Source organism: Helicoverpa zea, chromosome 29 (genome assembly GCF_022581195.2).
Source record: "Helicoverpa zea isolate HzStark_Cry1AcR chromosome 29, ilHelZeax1.1, whole genome shotgun sequence".
Lineage (NCBI taxonomy): Eukaryota > Metazoa > Arthropoda > Insecta > Lepidoptera > Noctuidae > Helicoverpa > Helicoverpa zea.
In genome coordinates this window covers 4468822-4489005 of record NC_061480.1, presented here as the reverse complement: position 1 = coordinate 4489005, position 20184 = coordinate 4468822, and the positions used below count along the sequence as shown (strand labels likewise).

The window sequence follows — 20184 nt, the reverse complement described above, 5'->3', positions numbered from 1 at the left end:
TTAAGTAAACAGAAATAAATAATAACATTTTTTTTTTGTAAAAATATAAGCAGAAATATATTTTCATATTATATTTTTTATGTGAGGGTTTTTTTTATAAATAACAAAATAAAAATATCTTGCCATGCTGTTTTGAGAATGCGAAAGCAAAAAATAATAATAAAACACTACATACCTTAAAAGTGTTGCCATGTACAATTCTAAAGCAGTGTGGGAAGGTAAAAAAATAAATAAAACAAAAAAATAATATTAAAAAATCAAAATATATTTTAAAGAAAATCAAAGTTGCATCTATCTACTAAACAAAAGAAAAAAACTGCTTAAATACCTACTTTTAGAATTACTTAATAATACAATTTACATTTGCTCAAAACTTGTCTGTTTTGAAATCACCTATCACTTGACTGACAGTGACTTAAAAAAATCACCAGCACAAATACTTTAATGGTGAAAGCACAGCTGTCAGGCCTCGGCCTCGGAATTTTGCGGGCAGCGGGGCGGCAGCGGCGGCGGCGCGGGCGGTCACCGCTTGACTGGAGTGCACCGCTCGTTGCCCGCGCCCGCGCCGCTGTATTCGAGGGCCGGTCCATTTGATTATACGCGTAAGATCCTGCCGCTCCCGCGCCGCCGCCGCTGCCGCCCCGCTGCCCGCAAAATTCGAGGCCGAGGCCTCAGACTCGACCACGACTGCGGCGGCAAAGGTTACATTACATTTGACAGGATAGGCATAATGACAGGGTAAAAAAAATAGTAATCCTAATTAGTCCGCATTTTGGATCGGCATTTTTCGCAAAACATTAAATATTTATTAAGATATACCTAAAGTGACAAACATTGAGAGTACTTGTGACGTCACGTCTTTTTTTTTTTTAACGACGTCAAAAATCATCAAATGACCCCTCCCGCTGTGGGTTAGCAGCGGTGAGGGAGTGTCAGACTCTTACTGACTAAAAACCGTCGTGTTCCGTCATAGGCCTTTTGTGTACCAGGGCCGCGGTATCTCTTTCGAACAACCCGCAGCCCCGGCAGGCCTTGGCCCTGCTGGGCCCCGCTGGGGTGTGACGTCACGTCTGTGTAAAATTTGTACTTAGAAGTGACGTAACACAAACATTTTATCGTATTACCTATATCCTGTTTTTGAGAGAAAACAAATAATAGATATTATGTGTCCTTCATTTCAGGGTTATCTAAAAGGCGGACTAATTATTTTTCTCAGTCATCATGCTTATTCGATTGATTCGCCGTGGTCGAATCTGACAGGTATGCGTTCAGATCAGATCGAGTTTCACTTCGAGTCAGACTACCGTCGCTGCACGTTCGCGGGATACGCGGGCGGGTGCGGGGGGCGAGGTACCTGCTGTTGCTGCAACGCTGCCTGTTGTTGCAACGCGGCTTGTTGTGCTGCCGCGGCTGCTGCCATTTGTTGTGCCTGGAGAATGTTAGGTTATCATCATTTGTCTTGTAGGGTGTTACCTCACCAATCGAGCGATCGGCGATCGATGCCATCCATCGACGGAAGAATGGATTGTTCGAGGTCAACCGGTAATCGATCGATTGGTTAGTCAGCCGGTATCCGTCGACCGATGCCATCGACCGTCGCTCAATTAAAGTTACCACACCAATCGATCAACGTGGACCAGTGTCTATCGATGGCATCGCTCGTCTATCGATCGATTGGTGTGGTAACGCCCTAAGGGTTTCGTACAAAGAGTAAACGGGACCTTATTACTAAAACTACCCTGTCCTCTGTCAAAAGGCTTTATTTTATAACCCTGATAGTAAGATAATTGTTATCTTCCTGTTACCGCTGTAAGGCAGTTCCAGACAATGAAAATATTGTACTAATTAAAATTGCTGTCGTTGAGTTGTTAGCACAATATCCAATATCGTAATATTGCACAATTTAATTGACCCTCTGGGGAGGGAGTGTCTAACTATTAATACTGAAAACTAGAAGAGATATATCTTGCGCGAAGCCAACTTACACTATTAACGTTTCCTTAAATAAAGAAAAAGCTTCGCGAATAAGACGTCGCTATAGATCGTGTGAACAGACAATGTATGATTTAAGTGAAGTAAATATTGACAAACTGTCCCACATGGTAACTCAATCATAATATCATTAGTTACATAGTAAACAGGTAATCTTGAGCAGAGCTGTGCCAAAATATTAGTGTTACTACATACAAACTGAAACAACTACTTGATTGACTAGGGATTGATAAAGTTCACTAAAATTATTATCTAAATAAATAGCCGCGTACTGAATAAGCGAGCGGCGTCGCGAGGCAGCATCGGCTCAAACTTAAGGCATTACCGTCTTGAGTGAGCGCGGCAAATGTCCTGAGGCGCCTTTAAGCATCGACAAAAACCGACAACGCTCGGCTCGGGCCGCGGCACGCTCGAGCGAGGCAGCGCGTGCCTTTGCCTCGGGCGAGGCACCTCTTGACTGACCGAGGATTTGCCTCGCGAGGCTGCTCGCTTAATCAGTAAGGGGTTAATAACATGTAACAGCCAACGCAACATACCTGCACGCTCTGCTGCACCACATGTTGGGGCGCAGGCGCCTGTTGCACAGCGGGCGGCGCCTGAGCAGTCTGTTGCTGGCACTTGTTGTACACCGTGTGGCCCTGCGCAGAAATGTTCTACGGTCAGAGAACAAGAGGAATCAAAAATACACACTTATAATATGTACCTAATATAAATCCTTTTTTAGCCAATTTCTACAGACATCATCTGCCTGAATATGTCGGGGTCGGCTTCCAGTCTAACCGGATGTAGCTAAGTACCAGTGTTTTACAAGGAGCGACTGCCCTATCTGACCTCCTCAACCCAGTTACCCGGGCAACCCAATACCATTGGGTAAGACTGGTTGTCAAACTTACTGGCTTCTGACTACCAAAGATGTTCAATGACATACAAGGAACACATTTTTATTACAGTCGGTATGTGTGCAGTTATTTTTTTCAGGTTTTTACTCTCGCATTGCTGGGCACAGGCCTCTTCTCTCTCATACAAAGGATAAATCACCACGTATTATGAGACAGGTGGATTGGAAATTTCAGACTTTAAAAATGTACCAACGCGTAAGCTCCCTCGAGCTCAGTAGTGGTCATGTCGCCGAGTCATACAAACTCAATGGCATGAATAACATTTTTAACCTTATCACAATAGTGGAAGGCTTAATATTCGTTAGGTAAAATTTTAAAAATTCAAGGTTGCTGGCGTCCATTAAAGGGTCATCTACACGGTGCAAGTAGTTTGAGCATGTTGAGACACATGCGCAGGTTACATGCATTTTAAAAACGTGCGGGTCCAGCGACTCGTGCATGTATCAAAGCAGGATACCCACCCGCGTGCTCTTGTCACGCGGCGCATGTTAACTTGCTCCAGCTACATGCACCGTGTAGACGCAGTCTAAGGGTCCGTTCAAACAGACCGGGTCGGAGAGCATCGGCGTGCATTTTTCTTTTCACACAGACCGGAGCCAATCGGCTGCGCGAGCATTAAAGAGCATGCAATCGGAGCCAAACGTCAAGAAAAAATACACGATCGGAGCCGGTCGGCTCCTCTTATTATTTCACACCGAGCGCATTCGAGCATTCTTAATGACAAAAGCAGTGCGCATGCAAAAATAAACCTTACTACAAATACTAAGTACTCAATTTTCAACGTGTTAAGAATTTGCTCTGCTCTCCGAGCCGGTCTGTCTGAACGGACCCTAACACACACAAGTATGGCTCACCCGCTTTCGTTACATATCAGACTAACCTGTAAGTCAGCTAACAAGTTCTGCCACTGGCTGATCTTGTCGTAATGTCTTCTGAGTAACTCCTCCTTTCTTTGGAGTTCACATTTCAGTTCATTGTTATCTTCTTTCACTAGTAACTCCGGCCTCATTGCGGATAACAGGAATCTAGAAGTTTAAAAATTGTATTATACAAACGGCTAGTTTGCCACCCACCCGCCCTCTTTCACCCACGTCTATAATATAGCCTGTTACTCGGGGAGAGTGTAGGTTACTTACTATCAGAGAAGAATTTTTCTATTCGGTTCAGTAGTTTCGGGGTATAAACAAACAAAAAAATGAGTCCTCTTTAGGATATTTTTTATTATTATTTATTCTTGCACATATTTATTACATTTTTAAATATTAAATATAAAAATAAAAAACATTTAAAAATATAAAAAATAGGTTGCCACCGATATCGGGCACAGGGTCCAAGGTACCGGTGGTTAGGGTCCCAGAGACAGAAACCTCCTCACAATACGTGCCGTATCAAGGAGTACTGCCTTCTGAATCAGTCCCTTGATCCAGCCGCCCAACGAGAGCCTCCTGAGGTGTTCGTCGAGGCTCTTGGCTATTAAACCATTGGCCGTAACGACAATCGGCACAATAACAGCCGTGTCGACACTCCACATGGCGACAACCTCGTGCGCTAAGTCGAGATACTTTATTTGTTTCTCTTTCTCAGCTTTCACAAGGTTCTCGTCATGCGGAACGGCGACATCGATTATCATCGCGCGGCGCGCTAATCGATCTATCACCACAATATCAGGCTTATGGGCTACAATAGTCCTGTCAGTGATGATAGATCGATCCCAGTACAACGTGATATGGTCCTTTTCGAGAACTGGGTCGGGCGCATACTTGTAGTACGGTACCTCAAGGTCTACAAGGTTGTATTGCAGAGCAAGCTGCTGGTGGATGATCTTGGCCACTTGGTTATGTCTGTGCAAATATTCACCATTAGCCAAACGAGAACAACCAGATATAATATGTCTGATAGACTCACCCGGATGGTGACATGCCCGACATATGTCAACCGTCCCGTCTTTCACGATATATCTCCGGTAGTTATTCGTAAGGATAACTTCGTCCATAATTGCACATACAAACCCTTCGGTTTCTCCAAACAAGTCACCGAAGCGTAGCCAAGATACGGACGCTTTGAAGTCTACATCGGGGCCATGAAGAGCCCCGAAGAAGCGTCCGTGTAGCTGTTTGCTCTGCCATACCTCCTTGCGATCGTGGGTAGTTAGTACGACAGGTTTGCGCCAGTTCTCATTTGCCAACGACAGCGGGGTGAGTCCTCTGTCCACTGCCACCATATCACGGTGCATACCCACGTCGCTTTTGAGAAAATATTCTCTGAGGCTGCACACCTCATGGTTGTGGAGCGTCTTTGCATTTAAAAAGCCTCGTCCTCCACATTTCCGTGGGATGTAGTCTCATCACTGACGATCGTGGGTGATGCATTCGTTCTGCGGTCAGCAGTGTGCGGCCTCTCCTATCCAGGGCGTCCAATTCAGTTTGAGTCCATTTGAGTATGCCGAAAGAGTACATCAGGACTGGCATGACCCAACCATTAAAGGCGCGAACCTTGTTGCCTCCCGATAAGGAACTTTTTAGAACCTTATTCAGGCGGCCAAAGAAACGCTCCCGTAATGACTGTTTCATGACAGCCACATTGATGCCTAACCCCTCCGCCATACCCAGGTATTTATATGAATCGTTTGCGGAGAGTGATCTCAGGTTTATAGAATCTGAGAGTTGTACTCCCTCAGATTCCACAATTCCCCCTCGCTTTACATGCATGACTGCACATTTGTCCACACCAAATCCCATCCTGATGCAACTACTGAAAGTTTCAGTGACCTTCAGTAGCTTCATCAGCTGCAATTCTGTGGTGGCAAACAGTTTCAGATCGTCCATTTAAAGCAAATGGGATATAACCTGACCCCCTCTCCGCAAAGGATAGCCCAACCCCGAGCCCTCTAGCAATGTGCTCAGAGGGTTCAAGGCCAGGCAAAACCAAAGTGGACTCAAACTGTCACCCTGGAAAATTCCCCGCTCGATCTTAATAGGATCGCCGGTCCCTTCAATTTCTCGACATCCTGGATAGTGAAGAACCGTTCTCCATTGCTCCATACATGACGCAAGAAAGGCGCGTAGAGTTGAGTTTATTTTATACAACTCCAACACCCTCTTAAGCCATGTATGGGGGACCGAGTCGTAGGCCTTCTTATAGTCTATCCAACATGTCGACAAATTCTTTCGGGATCGCCGAACCTGCTGGCTGATGACCATATCAGTGAGGAGCAGCTCCTTAGTAGCACGGGACCCCTTCTTACATCCATTTTGAGAAGTTGACATAATTGAATATTTTTCAATATGTTGATTTATTTTTAATCTCAAAACCGACTTCCCAAAACACTAAAAAGCAAAAAAAAAACTATTTTTAGGTGCATCGGCCTAGAATTCGGTGTCTAATGGATGTTAGTAAGTTAATTTTGCCACCGACTTCTAGGCCGATGCACCTAAAAATAGTTTTTTTTTTGCTTTTTAGTGTTTTGGGAAGTCGGTTTAATTTTTTTGTAAAAAAGTTTTTTATTTAAAGCTTTTCAGTGATACGTATAGTTGTCACTATCCATACAAGTGGGAAGTTCTCATCAATATAAAGAATATAAGTCCAAATACGAGGTATTTTACATATTCAGTTGTCGAGTTCCCTCGACTTTCTCTGGTCTCCATCATCAGGTCAGCTTCAAACCTTCACTGTTGCAAAGGTCTTGTCAATACAAATAATTTAAGCCCAAACACGAGGTAGTTTACATATTCAGTTGTCGAGTTCCCTCGACCCTCTCTGGTTTCCATCATCAGATCAGCTCCAAATCTTCACTGTTGAATAGTGCTTTTAGGCGTACACCTGAGTATCAAGTTTTTACCCTATGTATGCCTACAACTTTCGAAGGTTGCCCTCGATTTCTCAGGGTTTCCATCATCAGATCCTGACCTGATGACTATGGGACCAACTGGCAGCTATTCCGAGTCGAACAAAAAAAGAATCACGTAAATCGGTCTATAAACCTCGGAGTAATCGATGTACATACATAGAAAAAAAAAAAAAAAAAAAAAAACATACCGGCCGAATTGATAACCTCCTCCTTTTTGGGAAGTCGGTTAAAAATAGATGTAAGAAGTTTATAGACCGTCGGTAAACAAGTGATCGGTCTATAATTTTTGGGTTCCGCAGTACTACCTGATTTATGGAGCAGGTAAAGGAGTGGGTAATCCCTGTTGTTAGAAACTGTGGGAGCGACCCGGCTTCTAAGGATGACTGAAACTGTGATGCTAAACAGGGGTGCGAACTTTGCAGCCACTTTAACCAGAAATTGTGCAGTCCGTCCGGCCCTGGTGATTTCCAATTCTGCATCGGACGGACTGCATAGGCTACGTCGGAGGAGGTAATATTAACCTCTTCCATTTCTGGTATTTTTTCACACTCTCGCTCAACATCACGTGTCCAGTCACCCTCCTCGTGATAGACGGGCGTCGACCAGAGGTTGCGCCAAAACATGTTTGTGCTGCTCCCAAGTTTTAGGATATTTTTATTAGTAAAGAAAAAGTATATAATATTCTAAAATGTATGGCTGCTTTTTATTATACAACTTTGAGCAATAGTGGATTAAGCAAGCTCGGAGCCCATGTCAAAATTATTTTACCGACTTAAAAAGGAAGATTTTAGTTTGACCTGTATGTATGCATGTGCCTTGTGCGCGTTTACTAGCGTTTGGCGGAACTGATTTTGATGCTGTACCCATTTGTCAGGCTTAGTTTACTTTTTTAAGTTCTTAAAAAAATGATTTTAGGATACCTAAATCTATTCACTTCCGCTAATTTTAGGACGTTGACAACTAATTTGATGGAATTTATATTGTTTACTTTAGACTGCTATCTTTTATTTTCAAAACAGATTAGGCCCCGTACAAATAAGATAAAGATTTGACTACGTGCCGTGTGTAATGATAGCCAATTTTATCTTATCTTAACTAGGTTCATTACGGCGATTTTGCTGGGGAGTTTATTGCGCCACTTCTTCTTCCCAGCAAAAACACATAGGCAGTGGTGAAGGGTGGGCGTTTTGGGGGCTGTCTTATGTAAATTTTTTTTTTTGACGTTCGAAAAGTGCTGTTTTGCAGCCAAGTTTGAATAAATGAGTTTTAATTTTGATTTTGACATTATTTCAAGATTATAATTATTTATTTACGGAAGATATTATCTATTATTTCCTAGGTCTTACCTACTACATACATAGAATCATGAAGAAATTAAAAGTCACCCTATAAACGACCAGCTACCTATTTCCCGCGGTTTCATCTGCGCCACGTGGCGCTACTGCCAGTACCGGGATAAAATATAGCCTATGTTACTCGAGAATAGTCTAGTTTCCCAACGGTATAAGAATTTAACAAATCCGTTCAGTAGTTTCGGGTACGAACCAACAATAAAATCCTCTATTTCATATTTATTAGTACTAGACAGATTAATATACCTACCTACATGGATAATTTTAATTACATATTTCCATAAACACTAATCCCCTCTCTTTAACCATAAACTAAAAGACAGATTAACAAACCTCTTTTGTAAGAAGAAAGCCTCCATCTGCCTGGCGAGGTCGATGAACCTTTCGACTTCGACTTTCACCTCCTCCTTCTCCACGCAAGGAGATGCTTCCTGCTTCGTCAGCACGTTCAGACATGCCTGCAAAACCCTGGATGATGATCTGACTTCTGATTTGACGTCTGATGAAATACCTTGGACTTTTCCTATAGAACTAGCCGTTTTCCGGCGGTTTACGAGCGTCCCGTGTGAACTACTGCCCGTAAAGGGATAAAATATAGCCTATGTTACTCGGGAAGAGTGCAGCTTTCTAATGGTGCAAGTTTTTTTTAATCGGTCCAGTAGTTTTCGAGATTACCCATTACACACAAAGTTTTCCTCTTTATATTCAAAACTAGCCGTTTTCCCGCGGTTTCACCCGCGTCCCGTGGGAGCTACTGCCCGCACCGGGATAAAATATAGCCTATGTTACTCGCAGATAATATAGCTTTCTAATGGTGAAAGAATATTTAAAATCGGTCCAGTAGTTTTTGAGTTTATCCATTACAACCAAACAAACAAACAAAGTTTTCCTCTTTATAATATTAGTATAGATATTCATTATGTCAAAATATTTTCTGTATTTTTAACAGCTGGGAAAAATTAATGGGAATGGGATGGGATTAAATTATTGTAAATGGGAATGTTTGTGTAAATGACTGACACATCAGAATAACATGTAGTCCACTTTATACAGGGTTACTGGTAAGTAGACCGCATCCTTTCAGGAGGTGATAGTATAGGTCAATACGGACAAATTTGACCATGGGATACACTGGGCAAAAGTTAACCCGTTTGAAGATAATCGAATTTCAAGATCTTTTCTTAACAAGTCGTCTAGGTACACGTATAAATTTTTATTATTAGTTAAAAGTCTCGTTTTTTTTGTGTATTTTGTGCCTTTTTGGATAGCTAGATAAATGTAGATGTTTTTAAGTATTCTGCACAAAAGAATGAAGAGTAATATTTTTGAGAAAATAGCTACTAAAAAGTAATTGCTGTTCGCTATAATTTCCTCTGTGATTTGTACAGTTTTATGGTTTGTTATTATGAAGTGATTCATATTCTATCCAAAAACACACAAAAATCCACAGAAACGAGACTTTTGACTAATAATGAAAATTTATACGACTGATCTTGAAACGGGTTAACTTTTGTCCAGTGTATGCCATGATCAAATTTGTCCGTATTGACCTATACTATCACCTACTGAAAGGATGCGGTCTACTTTCCAGTAACCCTGTATAAAAGCAAGGCTTTCTTTCAATCAAAATTTTACGATTATCGTTTCAGAATATTGTATGTTCTCTTCTTCTAGCTACGGACGGCCCGATATGGCTCTGTGGGTTTTAGAAACATTCACAAAGCAGCCGGAGTCTGGAAGTTGTCGGTGTTTCACCCCCGTGCCTGGGAGGGCACGTGTCGCCGGCGTCCCCGAATGCTACTCAGTAGCAGTCGTTGTTACAATTCCACGTCAGAGGCCGTCAATCGAATTTGAGAAAACTGACACTAGGGCTTGTTAGGTGATTAAACCTGCAGGTCACTCGATAAGCAGGCCAAATTAAGTTATAGGAGTCTATAAAATCTTGTTTTCAACCTATTATAAGCAAAAAGGATTGTAAATAAAATGCCGAAGTGCTCATCATTATTTTTATTGAAAGAACTTCATTTTTGAAACAGCATTTTAATTTATACGCTATCATTACAATTCTACTGTGAACAGGTAGACTTGAGGTTAACAGTCACTCAAAAAACTATGTCCTGCTCAAGGGATTTAAAAAATAACTTTAATGACGCAGTAAATAATAATAATTAACTAAATTTTGATTCTGTTTTACATGTGATAGCATTATCATATAGATATGGTTCATATAATTCTTACTAGTAAAACATTCCGTTTAACGAAAAAGTCATGTTAATAAAACAATCCTAGTTATGAAATACTAGCTTCCGCCAGCGGCTTCGCCCGCGTGGTGTGTTGATAAAAAGTAGCCTATGTGTTAATCCAGGGTATCACCTATCTACATACCGAATTTAAATCAAATCGGTCCGGCCGTTTTTGCGTGATTGAATAACAAACATACATCCATACATTCTCACAAACTTTCACATTTATAATATAAATAAGTAAGATATCAAGTTATATTTACAAGCGATTTTTACGTCAGATGGCAAGAAAAGTCCTATATTACAGTCGTCCAAGAAAGTCAAAAGTGAAATTCAAAAGTGTATGTATTCTTGCAAAGTCTAAATCAATCAGTAACAGAATAACTAAATCGGAGAATAAAATAAAAACCGTTTGGAAAATAATAAATGCGGAAACGGGTCAAATTAAAGTCCGGGATACTGAACTATCGTTAACGATTAATGACACAACTGTGTCGGATAATGTGCAGGTTGCTAACGCGTTTGACAATTTTTTTTCTAATGTACCAGTAGAGGTTACTAAATCACTTAACTCGTCCTCTACACTTGCAGAGTCATTACTAAAACAAAATTTTACTAAAGAAGTACCGGATTTCGGATTCCAACACATAACTTTTAATACAGTAAAAAAAGCTTTCAAAAACCTAAATTTAAAAAAAACGGAAGATTTATGGGGCATCTCTGTTAAAGCCCTGAGCTCCGTGATTGACAATATTGCACCAATACTCAGTCAAATCTTTAACTCATGTATAGATGAAGGCACCTTTACTGATTTGATGAAACATAGTAAGGTCATTCCAATATTTAAGTCAGGTTGTAAGAAAAATCCGTCAAACTACAGACCCATTTCTATTCTCCCGGCTCTAAGTAAAATATTCGAAAGGATCATGCTTGATCAGATGTTAAACCATTTCAACTTAAATGATATACTGCACGACCGTCAATTCGGCTTTACAAAGGGTAGGTCCACTACGGACGCAAGTGCGCGGTTAGTTACTCAAATTTTGGAAGCCTGGGAGAGTTCGCAGGATGCCGTCGGTATATTCTGTGATCTCTCCAAGGCGTTTGATTGTGTGCACCACGATACACTCATTTCTAAGCTGAGACACTACGGTATTCGTGGAAAATCTCTTGAACTTGTCCGGTCTTATTTATCCAACAGACAGCAAAAAGTGGATGTCTGCGGCTCAACATCTTCGGGGACAGTTGTAAAAATGGGCGTGCCTCAAGGCTCTATACTGGGTCCATTTCTGTTCCTAGCTTATATAAATGACCTTCCATTTGTGTTGTCTGATATTTCGGATGTTATTTTGTTTGCGGATGACACTTCCCTTGTTTTTAAAGTTAAGCGTAAGAACCCCAATGTTAGTCACATTAATGAAAGCCTAGAAATTCTCTCCAAATGGTTCGCAGCCAACAATTTATTATTAAACGCTTCCAAGACTAAATGTCTTAAGTTCTGTTTGCCTAACGTCACCGCGGTTGAAACTAATATAATGCTCGAAAAGAGCAAATTAGACTTAATTAACAGTACAGTATTTCTGGGCATTACCATTGACAGTAAATTGCAATGGGGTCCCCATATATCCTCCCTATCAGGGCGACTTGGTTCTGCTGCCTTTGCAGTCAGAAAAATAAGACAACTGACCGATATAGCTACGGCCAGGCTTGTATACTTCGCCTATTTCCATTGCGTGATGTCATATGGCATAGGTATTGCTATGGGGGGCAGCGGCTGATGTCCAATCAATTTTTGTTCTGCAAAAAAGGGCGATCCGAGCGATCTACGGCATGGGCTCTCGCGAATCTCTAAGAGAATTCTTTAAGGAAATTAATATTCTCACATTACCTTCCTTGTATATTTTTGAAAATATTATGTTTGTTCGTAAAAACCTCCATAATTTCACAGTTAAAAGCGACATTCACCAGATAAATACACGTAACAAACATAAATTAGTGGTTCCCAAGTTTAGGCTAACAAAAACAAATAAGTCGTTCTTAGGGAATTGTGTACGTTTTTATAACAAGCTACCTAAATGTATCCTTGATCTCACTGATAAAAAGTTTAAGAATGTAGTTAAAAACATTTTGATTATAAAGGCGTATTATAAAATCCAGGATTACATTAATGACAGTGATGCCTGGCGTTAAATTAATATTGTTTTTTCTTTTTCTCTGCACATGTGGCTTCCCCGGCGACCACGGGCACGGGACTGCCGCCGCCCTGACCAGCCAAAAGGACCACTAATTGAAGTATCTGTTTGAAAACTTGTTTACCTAGTATACATATCTTTTCTTGGAATTGTATAAATTATTTTTCTAGTAAAAATTGCACTAAAATTATTTTGTATAATTTATTAGTACATTTTTAGCTCAATTTGTATTGTATAACATTCTCAGGACTAGATAGAAAACTGTATGTTTGAAATTATTTTTATTTCTTTTAAAAAGAGTGTCCATGGAGTTTCTTGCCGGTTCTTCTCCATGAGACCAACTCTTTGGAACCGTGCACCTAACTTTGACGTTTCGAAAGAGCTTTAATAGGCCTATTTGAAATAAAAAAATTTGAGTTTGAGTTTGAGTTTGAAAGCTATCTATCACTTTTCTAAATAGGTAAGGGAAATCAAGTTTGCTGTTTCGTGAAGTTCAAATGAATGTTACCTACCAGTTCAGTGGTAGACCACATTTTTGTTTGACTGTACTTTACATAAACATTATTAATATGCATTTTGTTGAACATGAAAAACATTGCACAGTCCAGATAAACTACAATTCAAAATACAATTCTTTACTAACAAGAGCAGGACATATTTTTTATAACGCAGACAAAGTGACCTCAAGTCCAAATATACTTTAGTATTTATATGACTATCATTATATACAGTACAAATATCTCACGGTTTCCTAACACAGTGTTTGCGAGCTCAGATATTGTAGAAAAGTTGCCTTGGATTAAATTAAAAATACCTTAAGAAGGTACAGATGTTTTATCTCAAGAAAGCGGGTGAGCTACACTTGTGTGTGTAAAATGTACATCATACACATTGCACATACATAGAAAATGTTAAATCTTCAGCGCAGCGTCCCCAAATGCTACTCAGTAGCAGTCGTTGTTACAATTCCACGTCAGAGACCGTCAGGCGGATTTGGGAAAACCCTGACACTAGGGCTTGCTAGGTGATTAAACCTGCAGCTAACTATAAGAAGTAGTTTTAGTAATAAATAGATTCTCTAAATACCTACAATTATTTGAGCTCGCAAAACAATGTGCAGAGCATTATATTAATTTATTAATTAAATTTTAAAATAAAACAGCTTCACAAAAGCGTATATTGCAATCTTTTGAGTAACCAAACTTATTACCATATATTTTTTTAAATAACCACGGGGACATTTTTTCAGTTTTCAGTTTATCGATTCAGATTGACATACCACACTATTAAGTGTAAATATACCCCTCTAGATTAACATTTCTAAAACATATTTACAGTAAGTGCGCTCATTTTTGCTACACACAAAATTCAAATTCAAAATTAAAATCGACTTAGCTATACATTCAAGCATTAATTGAGGTAAAATCCAAAACTTCTGAATCAATATTGATAAAACTCCGATAAGACAGATTGTGATAGCTAAAGCTCAGGTTAAAAACAAATATTTCACTTCAATATTTACGATAGGATAAAAAATAAAACTAATTTCTTATTCATTATAATTACATTAATTAAGTCTAAAATAAAGCTGTAATAAGCAGGTTGAATGTCAAAATTTTTACTGTATTACCAGATAAATAACTGCCTGAATTTCAGGACAATCTTAAAATATTACACTTGACTAGCTTTTTGAAAATTTTGGTGCTTAAAAAACCAAATTTAAAAATCCCTATCTTGATGTTGGTGGACTGTCATTCATCTGATTAGCATTTTCCCAAATATACCCAATACTCCCTAAGACTGGTTATCAGAGTTTCAGGCTTCTGACTACCCATAACGACCGCCAAAAGTATTTAAAAGACAGCCTCTGTCATTCTAGATAGAATTTCCATATTTGACATACAACCCGCCGGGCTAAAACTAGGTGCTTACATCCATTCTAATTTTACACCCAATGTTCAATGAGTAAATGGAAGAACAGAAGTTCTATCGAGCACACTTATGAAGGTGATTTAGGCATGTTTTTGTTAAGTCTTTATGCACAAACGTCTGAAATAATTGTGATGGAACTTGGCAGTAATACAGCTTATTTATAAGAATAACATATAGGTGGGCAACTTTTTATCTGGTTGCTGGAAACAGTTCCCACAAAACACATTAATGGTTGTCAACTCACTATAAAAAAATGTAGCATTTTTTTATAAAGCATTTTTATTTAAAAGACAATTTAGACTAGAATAATACTTTTTTAACATTACTTTCTCTCTCATTAGCAAACGTTTCTTTTTATTAATTTATATTTTACTTATTTATACACAAGAATTTCTTCCCCACCAATTTTACCTGAATTTGCATTTACTGACCTACCTCACATTGGGTGTAAATTAGACTACCGCAAGTAGGAAACCCTAAGACATATTTTACAAACTTAAAAAAACTCATATGATCTTAAATAAACCGCTTTTAATCAGTCGTAGTAAATGGCTAATGAAATTTACAAGAACGGTGTATTTCACTCTATAATGATTTTTTTTACTTTAAAAGATAAATAAATTATTCTAGAAGTATTTAAATTAGAAGTTCTACTTTGAGGCAAATATATATATGTTTTAATCAAATACAATAATCAACACAGCAAAACATAAATTGCGAACATATGTTAAAATTTTACCAAACTGCATTTGACACGCGTTCCATGGGAACCGCTACAGTAAAAGTTAAACTTTAGGATATAAACCAACGAAAATACGTTTCCTCTTTATGATAATATTAGGATAGACTTATTTCTCCCCAAAATAGAACTTCCAATATAAGTATTAAGTGAAGTCCCCTATATGCAGTGTTTAGAATTCTATTTAATTTATTGCTGCCGTCAAATAGCTATTTATTCATTAATATATACTTTTCTGTACATATGTTATGTAAATTAATATATACTTATATATTGTTTTGCAAACATAGTATATCTTGTATTATTTAAACCAGATTTCAAAACATTGCATACGAGAGACAAATTCGTGGACATTGCCTAAAATCTAAATTTAAAATACTGTTTATTTCTGGTAGCCATATTGCCATGGTGACTGATACGGGCTTCTGTAGTAATTATTTGTCATTTGTGAGTACATGGGAGGCATAGGGTTGTTGTGCATAGGATTAGGTTGGTAGTACTCCGGTCTCCACTGACTTCTCTCCATAGGTGGGGGCTGATGCCTCTGGTTGTTCGAGTACGTCCTATAATCTAAGGGAGTGTTAAGGAATATGGAGTCATTATACTGCCCAATAGGCATTGACCAGTCTTCCCTCTGCTGAGGAGTATGTTGAGGTGGTTGCTCAATACTCTCAACCACAACTTTCCCGGTCTGCGCCTGTATGGTCGGTGATGTTTTTCGAGGAGTTGGAACCTGTTGCGGTGATGGTTCTTTCTTCTTACTCATAAACCGGTGGAATTCATCTTCAAATGCACTAGGGTTCTTGTTTATCGGTGGTACAACTTTTGGTACTCTCAAACTTGGGTCTAAAAGTATTGCAGAGTATGTTTTCACAGGTTTCGGTGGCGTAGTGGATTTTTGGTCTGTTTTTTGCATTGAGAAGGATGTTGATGTTGACGTTGTGGGTATGGGGATATCGGCAAGTTTGTAGGACAGTTTAGTCATTGTAGATGGCTGGTACGTCTGTGACGGTTTTGCCATAACAGGTGCTACAGGTGAACTGTACTCATAAGTACTCTTCTTAGGAGTCCTAGGTTTTCTAGGCTTCTTCTCTTTGACAACTCCATCAAGAGGTTTAGGCTTAGGTTCCTTCTTAACTCTCTCTTTCTTAGGCTTTTCAACTTTCTCCCCATCTGCTTTTGTTGATTTCCGTTTCTTTGTTTCCTTTTTGACTGCAGGGACTTTGGTTATTGGTTGTGTTGGTTCTTCAGGGGTTGTTGCAACAGTGGATTGCCCTGTAGTTAGTGGATCATTAGTAACAGGTGCCGCTTTGAAGATTGGTATCTCCTCTTCCACATGAGGTGGAGATTCCCAGTTGGAGACAAGAGCAGCCATTGTCTGGACTTCTTCATTTGATAGTTTCTTGGTCTTAGTCTTCTTACCTCTCTTTTGTGGTGTGGCTTTCTTTTTCTCAACTACTTCTTTATCTTTCTCAGTTTCTTTATCTTCTGTGCCTTCCTTAGGTTTGCTATCTTTGTTATCTTCATCTTTAACTTCTTTCTCTTTCAATGCCTTTGTTTTACCTTCCTTTTTGATGCTGTCCTTTCGCTTTTTCCTAGTTTTGGAACTTTTCTTATTCTTTGGAGCCCCATAGTCAGAATCTCTGTCTGAATCCATGTATCCTACATCTGGTTGCTGCGCTTCAGATGGATCCATCTCATCTCCTTTCAGCCAAATATCTTCTAATGCATCGAGTTGGTTTTCATCTGGCTGTAGCGGCATCATTGGTCTTTTCATTGAAGTCATCATGTCTAAGTCACCTTCTGCCATTGTCATTTCATCGTCATCCATAACATCATGGCCTAAGATGGAAACCGCTATGGCACCTTCAGATATACTCTTGCTGGCCATCGCTCTTTTCAAATGAAGCGGATGCCTCTTCTTCTTTCTAAGACCTTCTTCCTCAGCTTCTATAAATGATTCCGGGAGCTCTGTGTTGTTTTTGTTGCATAGAATATCTTGGCCTGATGGATGAGGTGCTGGTACCATTTTTTCAGGCTGTTCTGGGTGGCACCCTATGTCCTGGCCTTTTAACCAGAGCTCATAACGGTCAGGCTGGAAACGCTTAACAAAGGTGTCCATAGAAATCTTCACCATATCATTACTGCAGGTACATTGTGTAGCTCTCTTCCCGTACTCCACCCATCTCGGAGCAGCAAAGTTAGTGGACTCAGCACAGTTAAACCCATGGTTAAAACCTGCATGGTATCCGTATGGGAATGTAATCATAATCTCACCGGCTTCCTGAGTAATCTTATTAACAGGAACTGAATATTGTTTGAGTATTTGTGGAGATATTAGCGTCATTTTGTGTCTCAAAAACGCTTGGCATGTTTTGGCTGACGTCGGAAAGAATCCTGAAGCTATTCTTTCAAACCTTTTGCCATGTTCGGGCGGGATTGAGTACCATGTCTTAGGGTCGCCGAAGTGGAGATAGTTTATAGAATAAAGATCCATGTCCTCGGTATGCCAAGCAAAGGTAGTCTTCCACATACCGAAGTACAGGTACGCGGTGTTGACTCCATCGATTTCTATGCCGTAGTCTGAGTTTACGAAGTCGAGGATAGTTCCCAGGCTGTTGATATTCCATTCTTTAACATCAGGGTCTGTGATGCTACCATTAACATCAGCTCCGTAAATAGGAGCGACGTACGTGACATTCTTCCAATATTTCCGCTCTAGATCTTCGTAGCTCGTGTGTCGCGGGGTGCAGTACTTAGCAGAGTTTGCCATCACAGCGAATTGCTTTACGGTCATAGCTTTTTTCTGGATATTAATTTGTTGAAACAAACCTTGCTTGCCAGTCACTACCTGGCATATAGGCGACGGGATTGTCACGTTCAGCTGCTCGAGGTCGTAGCCCGACTTGCGAGGGACCCACTCCGGCGGAGGAATCACTTTCGCGAGGCCTGCCTTATGAGCCCCTTTAGATTCCATGTACTGAATGTACTTGTTGAAATCCTTGAATTCCTCCCATGTTGGGCGGAACACTTGTATCGTCATCCCGTTGGAAGACACCCCAACATCATCCCCAGGCACCGACATGGTCTTTTTTATGATCACAAACACCAAAAATCAATCAACAAAGTTTCATCACACGAGACAACGTTACACCATGTTTCGCAAAGTATACAGGATTTTATTGATGAATTACACGACACAACATATTATTATACAGTCCTCAGTTTGTTAATTGAATTAATAAACACACGATAAACCTTTCGTAACGATGTGAAAACATTATCAGTAAAATGGCCGACTTGATCGAGATGCGCTTGCAACAAAATCCCTTCACGATAGTCGCGAGTTGATAGAAGCTTCATAAGCGAATATGGGTCACGTACACACGAAACTTGTTCGAGTTTTACCCAGAAACGATTTTTTTCACCATACGGAGCTTCGACTTAATAGCAACACCGGCCACGATTAGATTAGATTTGCTAGGTTGGTAAAACGGCATCGTAGTTTTGACATTTGTGAATAAACCTATTTTGTGGAGGTTATGAATGAAATGCAATTTTTGACCGAAAATAGTGAAAATATGAATTGTTATGAGTAAATCGGACTCACCTGAAAAGATTCTTCGAATTCTTCCACTAAATTACCACTACCGTTTGACGGGGCCGCCATTTTCCCGGCACATTTAACACAACACTGTTTGTTTATATGCCTCCGTGACAGAAGTGAACTTAGAGTGGACCTTATTTTGTAGGTAATGCGTGATCACGCACATCACTACTACATTCACAGCTGTCTGACATCTCTTTCGCACTCTCTTTAACTAAATAAGGCTTTCTCTACTGAGGGATCAATAAATTAGGGCTGGTGCGAAATTCAGATGTTTTTTACACGCTTTTTATTAGCTTCACCTGTATGTTTGTATGTTTGTAACCGACTTCTTTGGGCGCGATTTTGACCCACTTTAAACGGCCAGATTTCGTTCAAACTTTGTAGATTTATTAAGGACCGATGACAATACACTAATTTGATAAAATTATTCCATTTTTAACCGACTTCCCAAAAAGGAGGAGGTTACACATACACATCGATTACTCCGAGGTTTATAGACCGATCTACGTGATTCTTTTTTTGTTCGACTCGGAATAGCTGCCAGTTGGTCCCATAGTCATCAGGTCAGGATCTGATGATGGAAACCCTGAGAAATCGAGGGCAACCTTCGAAAGTTGTAGGCATATATAGGGTAAAAACTTGACACTCAGGTGTACGCCTAAAAGCACTATTCAACTGTGAAGATTTGGAGCTGACTTGATGATGGAGACCAGAGAGGGTCCAGGGAACTCGACAACTGAATATGTAAACTACCTCGTGTTTGGGCTTAAATTATTTGTATTGACAAGACCTTTGCAACAGTGAAGGTTTGGAGCTGACCTGATGATGGAGACCAGAGAAAGTCGAGGGAACTCGACAACTGAATATGTAAACCTCGTGTTTGGGCTTAAATTATTTGTATTGACAAAACCTATGCAACAGTGAAGGTTGGGAGCTGACCTGATGATGGAGACCAGAGAAAGTCGAGGGAACTCGACAACTGAGTAAATAAACAAATAAACTGAATATGTAAAATACCTCGTTTGGACTTATATTCTTTGTATTGATGAGAACTTCCCACTTGTATGGATAGTGACAACTATTCGTAATATCACCCGTGTCGTCACGTCACGCACCAAATCCTCAACCATCAAGAGACCAACATCCAAAATATGTTTTTGTAAGATTTTAATATACCAGCTTAGAACAGTGCACAGATGAGGTTTTATTTATCATCACCCCATCTTGTGTACTAGTAGGTCAGCAGATCACCTAGTAGCTTAGCTAGGAAACAACAGTCGATAAGGCAGGACTCGTTGTTAATTTTTATTTCCAATAATTATCTTTAGCCGTTTTCTCTAATATTGTCAAATTTTTGTATACTAAAGAGAATTTTAAT

The 20184-nt window shown here is 39.7% G+C and overlaps 2 protein-coding genes across 4 annotated transcripts; both read right to left on the bottom strand.

Moving 5' to 3' along the window:
- Window positions 1-244: 244 nt before the first annotated feature.
- Window positions 245-18962, bottom strand: LOC124643993 (mediator of RNA polymerase II transcription subunit 28). 3 transcript variants are annotated; one of them, XR_006985994.1, is made up of 6 exons: window positions 18807-18958; window positions 8424-8548; window positions 3772-3916; window positions 2529-2630; window positions 683-1429; window positions 245-474 (listed from the first exon to the last, which is right to left on the bottom strand). XR_006985994.1 is itself a non-coding variant. In XM_047183146.1 (5 exons), exons 1-5 carry the CDS (start codon window positions 18864-18866, stop codon window positions 1301-1303), a joined length of 561 nt encoding a protein of 186 aa, XP_047039102.1. In that variant the 5' UTR covers window positions 18867-18958; the 3' UTR covers window positions 245-1300. The 3 variants fall into 3 exon arrangements, 2 of the variants coding, with proteins under 2 accessions (XP_047039102.1, XP_047039101.1); XM_047183146.1 differs by having other exon boundaries at window positions 245-1429; XM_047183145.1 differs by lacking the exon at window positions 245-474 and having other exon boundaries at window positions 963-1429; window positions 2529-2645; window positions 18807-18962.
- LOC124643992 (probable lysine-specific demethylase 4B) lies at window positions 13008-18529 on the bottom strand. Its single transcript, XM_047183144.1, has one exon. It carries the CDS (start codon window positions 18279-18281, stop codon window positions 15579-15581), a length of 2703 nt encoding a protein of 900 aa, XP_047039100.1. The 5' UTR covers window positions 18282-18529; the 3' UTR covers window positions 13008-15578.
- Window positions 18963-20184: the final 1222 nt, after the last annotated feature.